Source organism: Emys orbicularis, chromosome 7 (genome assembly GCF_028017835.1).
Source record: "Emys orbicularis isolate rEmyOrb1 chromosome 7, rEmyOrb1.hap1, whole genome shotgun sequence".
Lineage (NCBI taxonomy): Eukaryota > Metazoa > Chordata > Testudines > Emydidae > Emys > Emys orbicularis.
The window spans coordinates 67667458-67680283 of record NC_088689.1 but is presented as its reverse complement, the minus strand read 5'-3'; the positions used below and the strand labels follow the sequence as shown (position 1 = coordinate 67680283).

Below are 12826 nucleotides of genomic sequence, written 5' to 3'. Positions count from 1 at the left end.
AAGAAACCTCAAAACAGCTGAACTTTGAAACTTCTAATTCGGCAAAGAGGCATCTCAGTCCAAAAACAACTTACTTTAAATGAAGTTAGGAACATTTGAAAAGATTTTAAAATGTAGGAAAATTGAAGATGTGCAGCAGAACATTATCAGGTGTGTGCTGTGTGATGAGCCACACAGGGAGTTAAAGACCAGTCAGATTTGACCCTCGCATTTTGGAGGGGCTGCAAAAAAACCTTCAATTCTTCACTGATCTCTCCCAACGCAACAGATGTTTTGTCCACTGTGCGGAGCATGTAATAACTGAAGGTCAAGATGATGTTAGGGCCAGAAGGAACCATTAGATCACCTAGTCTGACTTCCTGTGTATCACAGACCAGAGAATCTCACCCAATGATTCCTGCAGTCAAGGGAACTGTTCTTCCCTATTACATCAGTGAACACTTTAGCACTCAATACCCTGTGGTGATCAGGCTCAGGGACCCTCCCCTCTTGTGGGTCCCAGAATCTGGGCTCCAGCCCAAGCCCTAATGTCTACACCACAATTAAACAGCCCCATAGCTTGAGCTCTGTGAGCCAGAGTCAGCTGACACAGGCCAGCTGTGGGTTTTTAATTACTGTGTAGACATACCCCAAGTGACAATGAATTCATCATTGTGCTTGCTGACCTGGGAAATACCCCAATTATATTTATGATTTATTTAATGGAAAAGGGACAGTTCCAAGGGCAGCATAGCCCAGATCTTATATTTCCTGCTTATCTGGTTAGGGTGCAGTTCAATATACCATTTGTGTATGTTAAAGAGAAAAGCAAAGCCTGCAAGGTGAGAACCATGGCCAAGTGAAGGAGGCTGTGAGATTTCGTTTCTGCATTCCATAAATGCTGGGGAATGTAACAATTACACTGCCATTGGTTTCTGCATTTAGTACTGTTTGGACTGAGGGCTCCAAACAGTGTCCTGGGGTCACCCATATCTTAGAAGAGAGACTGTCCGCTGGTCATCTATTCTCAACCACAATCGCATAAAATCTCTGTGGCATCTACAGCAATTGCTTATGTGGAAAAATATAATAGGAAAATAATGTACATTTAACTTATGTTAGTGGTATTTAGCAACTGGAAACAAGTAGGAGGATGTTAAACAGCAGCTACTAAGGTTAGACCTTTTTAAATCAGCAGGTCCACGTAACACGCATCTTAACATTTTAAAAGAGCTGGCTAAGGAGCTCGCTGGACCATTAATGTTGGTTTTTAATAAATCTTGGAATACTGGGAAAGTTCCGGAAGAAAGTTAATGTACCAATATTCAAAAACGTAAACAAGAGAACCTGGGTAATTATAGGCCTAGCAGTCTGGCATTGATCCCAGGCAAGATAATGTAGCTGCTGATACAGCACTCAATTAATAAAGAATTAAAGGAGAATAATATAATTAACAGGGTAAGTTCTATCGATGTACATCACATTGGGAACAGGCATTCACTCTTCAACGGATCATTGGAAAAACTACTGCATGGCAAGAACCCACCTTACTCAACTTTCTCGTCTTTAAGAAAACATCCAATAGGGTTCACAGAGACCCTGTGGAATATTGCTAGGAGCAATGGGAGACCAGACAAGCTATGGAAACAGATGCACAGTAAGATCAGTTACAGGCCTGGGTGAGAGGTTCAATACTGTGACTGGAGTTAGACAAGGGTGTGTGTTATCACCAATCTTCTTAGCATTAGCAATAGACTGGGTGATGATGTGGGCAACAAGCAGCATGGTGGACAGTATATAATGGATTAGTGGAGATGGGTTACAAGACCTTGACTTTGCAGGCAACATAGCTTTACTAAGTACGACACAAAACAGAATGATTGCCCTTTGTTTTGATGCCCTCTGGGGCAGAACAGGAAGCCAAAATAATAATAATAATAATAATAATAATAATAATAAAAAAGTATTGAAAGTAAAAGCAGAGAAAACCAAGACTATGAAGGTAGGAAACTGGGCAACAAATGCAAAAGTGGATGGAAAAGAAATCTAACAGATAGAAGAGTTCTGCTATCTGGGGATAGTGACGACATCTGCAGGTGGCTATAATAATCATATTTATATGAGATTAGGAAAACCAAACACCATTTTTGGAAGGAGGAACATCTGATCACACAGAGATCTGCACAAACTAAAGGTCAGATTCTACTGTACAATTGTAAGGATCACGCTGCTATACGGAGCGGAGACTTGGCCTATAACAGTGGCTAACAAAAAGAGATTGGAAGCTGTCCATTCCAGAAGGCTGAAAACGACACTGAACGATTCACACAAGAGTAAGAGGGCTGACAAAGCAGGAGATGTTAGAAAATATAACCAAAGACAAGAAGTTCAGGTGGTTGGGGCATGTAAACTGTATGGAAAATAGGAGGCTTGCTAAGCAAGCATTGAATTGGGTACTTGTGGTAAGAAAGAGAAAGTGAGTAAGGCCAAGGAAGAATTGGCAGAAGACAGTGATAGAAGAAAAGGAAGGTGTTGGCATCGCCTAGGAAGAAATGCCACAACTAGCAAGTTACCATAATCAATGGAGGAACTGGACTTGCCTGATGTGTCTACAGCACAGAAGGAACGGGGGGACAGATAGCTCAGTGGTTTGCACATTGGCCTGCTAAACCCAGGGTTGTGAGTTCAATTCTTGAGGGGGCCACTTAGGGATCTGGGGCAAAAATCAGTACTTGGTCTTGCTAGTGAAGGCAGGGGGCTGGACTCTATGACCTTTCGGGGTCCCTTCCAGTTCTATGAGATAGGTATATCTCCATAACTAAGGTCAAGGGATATAATTAATGCCAATCAACATGGGTTTATGGAAAATAGATCAAACTAATTTGATATATTTTTTGTTGACTTGGTTGCACAAGACATTTTGATTATAAACTAGAAGGTAAAATTAACATGGCACATGTTAAATGGATTAAATGATGACTAAATGATCGTTCTCAAAATGCAATTGTAAATGGGGAATCATCATTGAGTGGGAGTGTTTTTAGTGGGGTCCTGCCGAGATTGGTTGTTGGCCCTATGCTATTTAACATTTTTATCAATGACCTGGAAGAAAACAAATCACTGATAAAGTTTGCAGATGACACAAAAATTGGGGGAGTGGTAAATAACGAAGAGGACAGGTCACTGATTCAGAGTGATCTGGATCGCCTAGTAAGCAAGCAAGCAACATGCATTTTAATGGAGACATATGTAAAAGCATACATCCTGGAACTAAGAATGTCGGCCATACTCTATCCTGGAAAGCAGTGACTGAAAAAGATTTTTTGGGGGAAGGGAGGAAGACAATGAGATTCCAGTACAATAGTGTGGTCAAATGGGCTAACGTGACCCTTGGATGTATAAAAAGGGGACTCTCAAGCAGGAGAAGAGCAGTTATTTTACCTCTGTATTTGGCACTGGTATGACCAATGCTGGAATACTGTGTCCAATTCAAGACAGATGTTCATAAATTGATTCAAAGAAGAGCCACGAGAATGATTAAAGGATTAGAAAATATGCCTTTATAGTGATGGACTCAAGGAACACAATCTATTTAGCTTAACAAAAAGAAGGTTAAGGGATGACTTGATTACAGTCTAACTATACGGAGAACAAATAATAATGAACTCCTCAATCTAACAGAGAAAGATCAAATAAGATCCGATAAAGGCAAAAAAATTTAACAGTGAGGGTAATTAACCATTCGAACAATTTACCAAGAGTCGTGGTGGATTCTCCATCACTGATCATTTTAAAATCAAGATTGGATTTCCCCTCCCCCAAAAGCTCTGCTCTAGGAATTATTTTGGGGGGAAGTTCTCTGGCCTGCGTTATACAGGAGATCATAACGGTCTCTTCCGGCCTTGGAATCTATGAATAGGAGGAGCCAATGGCCTGCCTGCAAGAAGTCCACAGAGCAGTCTGGGGAGCTCTGCTCTAGGTAGTTTATCATCAGCCAGTACCCATGGAAAGTTCAGCAATTGGCTAGATTGTGACCGAAGTAACTTGTTTCCTTCATTCCCTATTCTTAAGTATCAGCAGATTAAGGTCTTGGTTACGCTGGACTTTTTACACCAGTGTTGCTGCCTTAAGGACACCTGTGTTCAGTGCGGGTCACGGTCCCAGTGCATGACACACATTGAGTATAGCTACAAACCTAAGGCAGACAAGACCTGTGGCAAACTGGCATGAATAGGGCAACAGTCATTCGTACTCAGTTAAAAACTTGGGCAAAAAACAACTTGTGTAGACTCAAACTTTAAGGCCAGACAGGACCATCATGATCATCTAGGCCACAAAACCTAGGCACATCGCAGGCCACAAAACCTGATCCACTCACTCCTGCAATAGACCCCTAACCTCTGGCTGAGTTACTGAAGTCCTCAAACCATGATTTAAAGACTTCAAGTTAAGAGAATCCACCATTTACACTAGTTTAAACCTACAAGTGACCCATGCCCTATGCTGCAGAGGAAAGCAAAAATCCATCAGGGTCTCTGACGATCTGACTTGGGGGGAAAATCCTTCCCAATTCCAAATATGGCAATCAGACCCTGAGCATGTGGGAAAGACCCACCAGCCAGACACCTGGGAAAGAATTCTCTGTAATAACTGAGAGCCCTCCCCATCTAGTGCTCCATCATCAGCCATTGGAGCTATTTGCTGCTAAGAGTCACAGATCGGCTATGTGCCATTGTAGGCAGTCTCATCATACCACCCCTCCATAAACTTATCAAATTCAGTCTTGAAGCCAGTTAGGTTTTTTGCCCCCACTGCTCCCTTTTGACATAGTTGGGAGCTGGTCTCCTAAAGTGGAAGGTGGGGACTAGGCACACAGAACAGCGGGGAAGGGCTCTAAGCCAGAGCGCTGGGCAGGGAACAGGCGCCCAGGGAAGGGTGAGGAGTTCAGGATCAGGCACCCAGAGGTTCAGGAAAGGTCTGCCTGGTGGGAGCTGGAAAGCAGGCATACAGGGGTGCAGGAAGGAGTGGGGAATCAGATCAGGTGCACGGGGATACAGGAAGGACTCTAGGTAGAGGGGGACGTGAGGGACTTGGGGACTAGGCACACAGTAGTGTGGGAGTTGTGAAGCAAGCATATAGGGCTGCGTGAAAGGCTCTGGGTACTGGGGGAGGGAGCTGGGGAGCTAGAGCCTGTCTGTATGCATTTAAAGCTGAATTTTAACCCTGTAATTATTTCACGCACACTAGGGTGACAGGGGAGTTCAAAATCCAGACAGACTAGAAATCATTTTTTTAATATCTCATGATTATTAGGTTGTCAATTTTTTTACCTCTTTAGTCAGCAATAATAGCCCTCCTGCCCATCCTGAGATGAGGCCCAGGCACAGAACATGGAGCAGGGCAATCTCTTACATAAGACCTTCCTTGGATGAACTGTAATGGAGAGAATTAAACCCAGAATGTTGAGAACCTTGGATGTACTCATTGGAATAGTACCTGTAATACACTGCCAGGTGGCCCTCATCAACTTTATGAATGGAGGAGTAGAGGAGAAGAACTAGGACTCCCGCAGCAGCTGCCACTACCGCCCCAGGCTGGGCCATAGTCATACTAACGTCATCTGTGGGAACAAAACACATGGTCATCCACCAATGTTGCGGTCAGTGAATGAAAAGGATTCCCTAATCCCTCTCGTCTATGGATTTTTCTTAATAGCAGAGGCTCCCAAACCTTTTTATAATGCAGACCACAACTTCACAGAGAACATTTCAGACACACCTCTACCATTCTCGATCACAGACCATTTCCATTCCTGCTCATAATTGCACGACAATACTATACTTACATGGACGATATTAGGAGAGTACTGTATATATTTTAAACTTCATTTAATGTGGTTTGTCAGCTGGAAATGAAGAGAAGGAGCTAGTACCATGTGGCTCACCAGTACTCCACAGACCCAACTACAAGAGCTTTGCCCACTCAGTTGTATTAAGGTGTCTCAACTCAGAGGCACGAGCTTTCTTAGCACCATCCAGCTAAATCAATTGTTTCCATGTTTTAAGACCTTGTGTACTACATCTAAAATTCAAGAGCAATTGCAACACATATTTGTAATCTGCATCCTAGGACACAGCAGCACCAAATGGCAGAAGGCTGCTCTGCAGCTGCCTCCTCTTTTCAGCCACTCAGGTCAGCAGCTAGAAAGGAGAAGGAGGAGTATTTTCAGTGCTGCTCCTCTAGCCAGTCACAAGATTTTGGGTTTTTTTTCCCCTTGTTCTTTGAGGGGGTGGGCAATGGAGACATTATTTTCTCCATCCCTGAACAGAAATTAAAGGGGAGTGCCCTGTATGCTCTCACTTCAAAAGCAACATTGTCAGTACTGCTGCACAATTCACGCAGTCAATTATGATCAGGGTAGATTAATTCTCTGTTCTTGTCTCTGAATTTCCTTCTGCTTTCCTTAGCAACTTAAAATTAACTCATCTTAAATATACATGTGGAGCTTCTCACATGTTCTTTAAGCCATTCCGTATGTTACTGAGCTCAGAATAAAGACTGAAGTCTCTTTTTAATCAACCCACACACCAGCTGATCACAACCCATGTACCACACGTGGTGCACGTACTGCAGAGCTAGACAGTGCCAGCTCAGAACTCTCCTGTCTCCAGGCCATTCTTCAACCTCTTCTTCTTTCCTGCCCAACCCTCACTATCATTACAGTAACAGCCCACTAATGTTAAATTTTAATAATCTTGGAATACTGGGGAAGTTCCAGAGACCTGCAAGAAAACCACTGCTGCGCCAAGGCTTAAGAGTAGTTAAGATAGAATAGGAATTACAAGCCAGTTAGCCAGAAATACAGGACTATCAAAGAACTGAAGGAAGGAAATATAATTAATTCTAATCAACATTACAAGTTTGATTGATGAAAGTAATAACTATCTACATAATACACTTTTGTCTTCTGAAACCATTTGATTTAAAACTGCATTACATTCTACTTAAAAGTGGATTAGATGGATTAAAAAGCGGGTAACTAATAGATCGCAAAAAGGTATCATTAATGGGGAATCACTGTCCAGGACCAGCGTTTCTATTGACATTCCACTGGGATCAGTTCTTGCCCCAACATTATTCAATATCTTTATCAACGATCTGGAAGGACATATGAAACCATTGCTGACGACCGTTGCAAATGACAAATTGACAGGTGGTAATTACAAGGATAAAGCACTTATACAGGGCAATATAGATAACTTGGTACAATCGTACCACATGTATTTCAACACTTCATACATCTAGGAACTGAGACTGCAGATTACAGTACAGGATGAAGACTTGATTCTGGAAGGCAGGATTCTGAAAGGGATCTTGTGGTCATGGCAAATAAGCAGCTGAGCATGAGCTCCCAGTGCAGTGCTCTAAGGCAGCAAATGCAATTCGTGGCTGTATACATTGGGGTACAGCCAGTCGGAGTAGGGCGATGATACGACGTCTGTATGCAGCATTGGTGAGACTTTTACAATTCTGACAGTTCTGATGCCACATTTCAAGAAAGATGCTGGCAAACTGGAGATTTCAGAGAAGAGCCACAAGAATGCTTTGTGTCTGAAATATCTGCCTGAGAGTGAGAGACTAAAGGAGCTCAATCTATTTATCTTATCAAAAAGAAGTTTAATCACAGTCTATACTTACCTATACAGGCAGCTGACAGTGGAGGGCTATTTAAACTAGCACACAAGGGAAAAACAAGAGCCAATGACTAAGTTCAGGTCAGAAAACCTGGGAAAAAGGCACAAATGTTTAACAATTAGTGTAATTAACAAATGAAAAATGTTACCAAGGAGTGTGCTGGGTTCTCCATTGCTTGACAAATATTAATCAAGGCTGGGAGTATTTCTAGAAGATATGTTATAGTTCAAATACAAGTTGTTGTCTTAGGGTATGTCTACGCTGCCGGAGTTACATCGCCGCTCAGAGAGTGCTGAAAGAAAACCATTGTTGTGTGCGTAATAGCGTGTTCACACTTGCGGCACTTGCAGCAGTATTCAGAATGGTGCACTCTGGGCAGCTATCCCACAGAGCATCTCTTCCTCTTCTGCCGCTAAGAGTTGTGGGAAGGTGGAGGGGGTCGCGGGGCATCCTGGTCCTGTCCCAATGCCCGGTGATACACTGCTTCGCATCCCAGCAATCCCTGTGCTTCCGTCCGTATTTGGCACCATCTTTCAACGGTTTGTGTACTGCACACTCTGCCTCTTCGGGTTGCAGGAATGGATCCCGCACTGTTGACTAATACGCTGTTCGCTCTCATTAACACATCACGAGTGGCAGTGGAGTTATTCCTTAAACTACAAAGGCAAGAAGAGTTCGACATTGATCTCGCCACGCATAGTAGCTACGACAGGAGATTGCTTGTGGCATTCATGGAGGTGCTGACCACAGTGGAATGCTGCTTTTGAGCTCGGGCTCACATCATCATGCACATCTGGGATGACGAGCAGTGGCTGCAGAACTTTCGCAAGATGAAAGCCACACTCATGGGACTGTGAGATGAGCTCGCCCCAACCCTGTGGCGCAAGGACATGAGAATGAGAGCTCCCCTGTCGTTGGAGAAGCGCATGACAATTGCACTGTGGAAGCTGGCTACTCCAGACTGCTACCAATCGGTCGCTAACCAGTTCGGAGTGGGAAAGTTGACTGTTGGACAGAAGTGTGCAGGGCCATTAATCTCATCCTGCTCCGACAGACCGTAACTCTGGGCAACATGCATGACATTGTGGATGGCTTTGCACAAATGGGTTTCCCTAACTGCAGAGGAGCAATAGATGGCAAGCATATTCCAATTCTGGTAGCAGACCATCTAGCCACCAAATACATTAATCTGAAGGAGTATTTCTCTATGGTTCTCCAGGTGCTTGTGGATCACCGTGGGCGTTTCACAGACATTAACACAGGCTGAGGTGCATAACGTACGCATCTTTCGGAACACTGGCCTGTTCAGGAAGCTGCAAGCAGGGACTTTCTTCCCGGACCAGAAGATCACTGTAGGGAAAGTCAAAATGCCCATTGTGATCCTGGGAGACCCTGCCTGCCCCTTAATGCCGTGGCTCATGGAACCATACACGGGGAACCTTGGCAGCAGCAAGAAGCGGTTCAACAAGAGGCTGAGCAAGTGCAGAATGACTGTTGAGTGTGCTTTTGGCCGTTTAAAGGCCTGCTGGTACTGTCTATATAGGAGGCTGGACCTGGCCGATAAAATTCTTATGCTTACAGCCATGTGCTGTACGCGCCATAATATTTGTGAAGGGAAGGGTGAAAGCTTCACTCAGGGCTGGACTGCTGAGGCTCAGTGCCTGGAGGCTGAATTTGAACAGCCAGAGTCTAGGGCTATTAGAGGGGCGCAGCATGGGGCCATAAGGATCAGGGATCCTTGAGGCAGCAATCTGAAGCTGAAAGCCACTAATATTTGTTGCTATACTTGGGAGTGCAGTGCTTGTAATGCTAGGAGGTGATTGTGACTGGTGCAGACGATGCACTATGAAGGTTTAAAAAAATTGCCTGTTGCTTTGCAGGGCTCTGTTTGCTTTCAATTAATGGAATAAAGATGGCTTTCAAACCAAAACAATTATTTTCTTAAAAAACAACCACCAGAGGAGAGAGACAAACAAAAAAACACATCAGCACTGTGGGGGATGGGGGAAGGGAGGGTCCCAGGAGGAGGTGGGGTCCCAGGATGGTTAAAGATTTCTATATGTCCGGGTATCACATGCAACCTTGTCCTTTGGAGTACAGTGCAGCGGGTACCGATTTCAGCAGAGCTAAACCGCAGAGGGAGTGCAGTGGGTACTGGGAGTCCGCAAGGCTGGACTGTGACGGGGCAGGAGTGGAAAGCAGCGGGTACAGACTGGAGCCAGGAGGTTGATAAGAGTGTCGTTGGCAGTGTCTGGGGGGCGCATGGGAAAGAGTTTTGTGACAGTGGCTGCAGGGGAGGGCGGGTGCGGAGCTGCTTGGTTTGCAATGCTAGTAGTGCCTGGAGCGTGTCCGCTTGGCGCTCCATAACGTTTAAAAGTCGCTTTGTGGCCTCATTCTGGCGCGCTGCGTTCTCCTTTCGGTCCCTCTTCTCGCTGTCCTGCCACTCCTTCAATTCTTGTTTTTTGGCAGCGGAGTGCATCATGAAATCAGTGTTCCAGGACCATACTGTACACTGGGCTGATGGCTCTTGGGGAGAGCCAGCACTGTAGTGGGGGCCTTATAATCATTATTGTTCCCACATTTTCCACAGGCTGTGTTCAGTACAGAAGATATCTCGCTGCTGAGGATGAGCAGGGAATCAAGGGAGGGTCTTCTCCAAGACTGCAGCTTCCGCCCTGTGTGCAGCATTGGTCGCTCCCCCCCCAGTGACGGCAGAGTGGCACAGGAAAGTTACCCTTAATGGGGCAAGAAACAAACCAACTCTGCCAAAGAACCTGCGGCAGCAGATTGCCCAGTATCTCCATCAGAGTTTCCTGGAGATCTCTGAGGCAGATTCCCGTGAAGTGAGGGTGTCAATCAACACCCTGTTCCGCTGCTCAGACTAGGCATATGGTGGTACGTGCATTATACAGACACAAGCCTGCTTTCTGCAACCCTCCTGCCTCCAACAACTCACTTCAGCAATTCCCAAAATCAAAGCCACTTACCAGGGGCCTCCTCTCCTGTTTGATCTTCGCCAAGCTCCGACAGCTGTGACTGGCTAGCCTCCTCCAGGGTAGAAAAGAGCTCCTGGCTGCATGCAGCTCTGACCTCCGAGTCAAGCTCTGCCTCTGGGTCCCCCTCCGCATCCTCATCCAAGATTTCCTCCTCCTGGCTCGGTCCACTCTCGACTGGCACGTGAGCCACCAAAGTATCCATTGTGGCCTTCGCAGTGGAGGTGGGGTCGCCACCGAGTATTGCGTCCAGCTCTTTGTAGAATCGGCAGCTCATGAGCGCCGCACCGGAGCAGCGGTTTGCCTCATGCGCCTTGTGGTAGGGGTTCCACAGCTCCTTCATTTTGACTCTGCACTGCAGTGTGTCCCGGTCATGGCCCCTTTCTGTCACGCATCGTGAAATCTGCCTGTAGGCGATATAATTCCTACAGTTGGAGCACAGCTGGGACTGGACAGCCTCCTCTCCCCAAATGCTGATGAGGTCCAGAAGCTCGGCATTGCTCCAAGAGACTATTGCATGCGTCACCAAGCAAACAGGAAGGGGACTTTCAAAATTCCAAGGAATTCAAGGGGTGGGGCTCACAGCTGGTCACCTGAAGGCAAGGCAGTAGAGTTCAAACCGATGACCAGAAAGGCAAGAACAGGCATTGTGGGACACCTCCTGGAGGCCAATTGCAGTGCTGTAATCAACCAGGGTGTCTACACTGGCACCGCAGCTCTGTAGCCCCGGCGCAGAAAGCTGTACGCCTCTCATCGGAGTGGTTTTTTTACAGCATCGCAACTGCGCAGTTTCTGCACACTAAGTGGCTTGGCAGTGTGTATACCTCCGGAATTACACCGCAGAAAGCTGCTTTGCTGTGCAGAAACTTGCCAGTGTAGACAAGGCCTAAGATACAGGAGTCACTAGGCTCCATGAATTGCATTATTCAGGAAGTCAGACTAGATTATCATGAATCGCTTCTGGTATTAAAAATCTATTAAAAGCTTAATATAGTCCCTGGAGTATATTTAAGTGAGCAAGGTTCTTGAGTTTCAGTGGCATAAATAGCTGCACACACACACACACACACACACACACACACACAAAAAGGACAAAAGTGGCTTCCCATTTGTGCTAGAAATACAGACAGGCACATCAAAGAATGACAACATGGCTAAAAGGCAACAGAGGGTCCTGTGGCACCTTTAAGACTAACAGAAGTATTGGGAGCATAAGCTTTCGTGGGTAAGAACCTCACTTCTTCAGATGCATCTGAAGAAGTGAGGTTCTTACCCACGAAAGCTTATGCTCCCAATACTTCTGTTAGTCTTAAAGGTGCCACAGGACCCTCTGTTGCTTTTTACAGATTCAGACTAACACGGCTACCCCTCTGATACTTGACAACATGGCTAAAGCATGGCTGCATTTTGTTGTGTAGATAGGACCCCTAACTATGTGCTCAATCCACATTAAAGTTTTGAGTAATTAGTGTCAGGAAACAGTCACAAAACACAGGCCCAATAACACAATATCCTTCCTCTCAAACTGGCCCAAAAGGAAGTCCCAGAAGCTCTGCAGGAAATCATATGACAACCAAATCTTTTCTGGGGAGCAAATTCTACCGTCCCTCAGAAAGGATTCCAAAAGCAACCAGTACTTAAGAAACTATTATTCCACGCAACCAATCTCATTACCCAATGCTCAGTGTCCAACCTCCCATTTCTGAGTAAAGAGCTGCCTCCCACTCCACTGCCAATATCCTGGATCTCTCCCAATAAAGCTTCAGGCCAAGGCATGACAGAGCTGATGCTGTGGACATGCTTGTATACTGTCAGTCATAGAATGCAGCTGTCCTGTCTCAGAGACGCAGCAGAGGCGTGCAACAGCACACCAAAAAAAACCATTCCAAACCTTCCTTTTAGACCAAACCACAAGCGTCATGATGGGAAACTGTCTTTCATCTCCAGAGCCCACTCTTATGGAGTACCATAGGGATCCATACTATTGATAGATGGGTTGCACGGAGCCAGTAGGTAAAATCATAGGGCCTCATGGACTCAGCAATACATGGATAATACCCAGCTATCCAAATACTGAAGGAAACATAGTGCCGGATGAAGAGAAGATGATGAAACTACACCTGGTTTGGATGGATGCAATACTGGTGGAGTAAAATGCT

The 12826-nt window shown here is 45.3% G+C and overlaps 1 protein-coding gene across 1 annotated transcript in view; it reads right to left on the bottom strand.

The window, feature by feature from the left end:
• Positions 1-10944, bottom strand: part of LOC135881817 (erlin-1-like) — a 50624-nt gene extending 39680 nt beyond the window's left edge. Inside the window, exons 1-2 of the mRNA XM_065408527.1 lie at positions 10662-10944; positions 5476-5599 (exon numbers count right to left, since the gene is read on the bottom strand). Of these exons, the coding sequence (XP_065264599.1) occupies positions 5476-5599; positions 10662-10944 (407 nt within the window). The remainder of the gene's footprint in view (positions 1-5475; positions 5600-10661) is intronic.
• Between the last annotated feature and the right edge of the window lie 1882 nt (positions 10945-12826).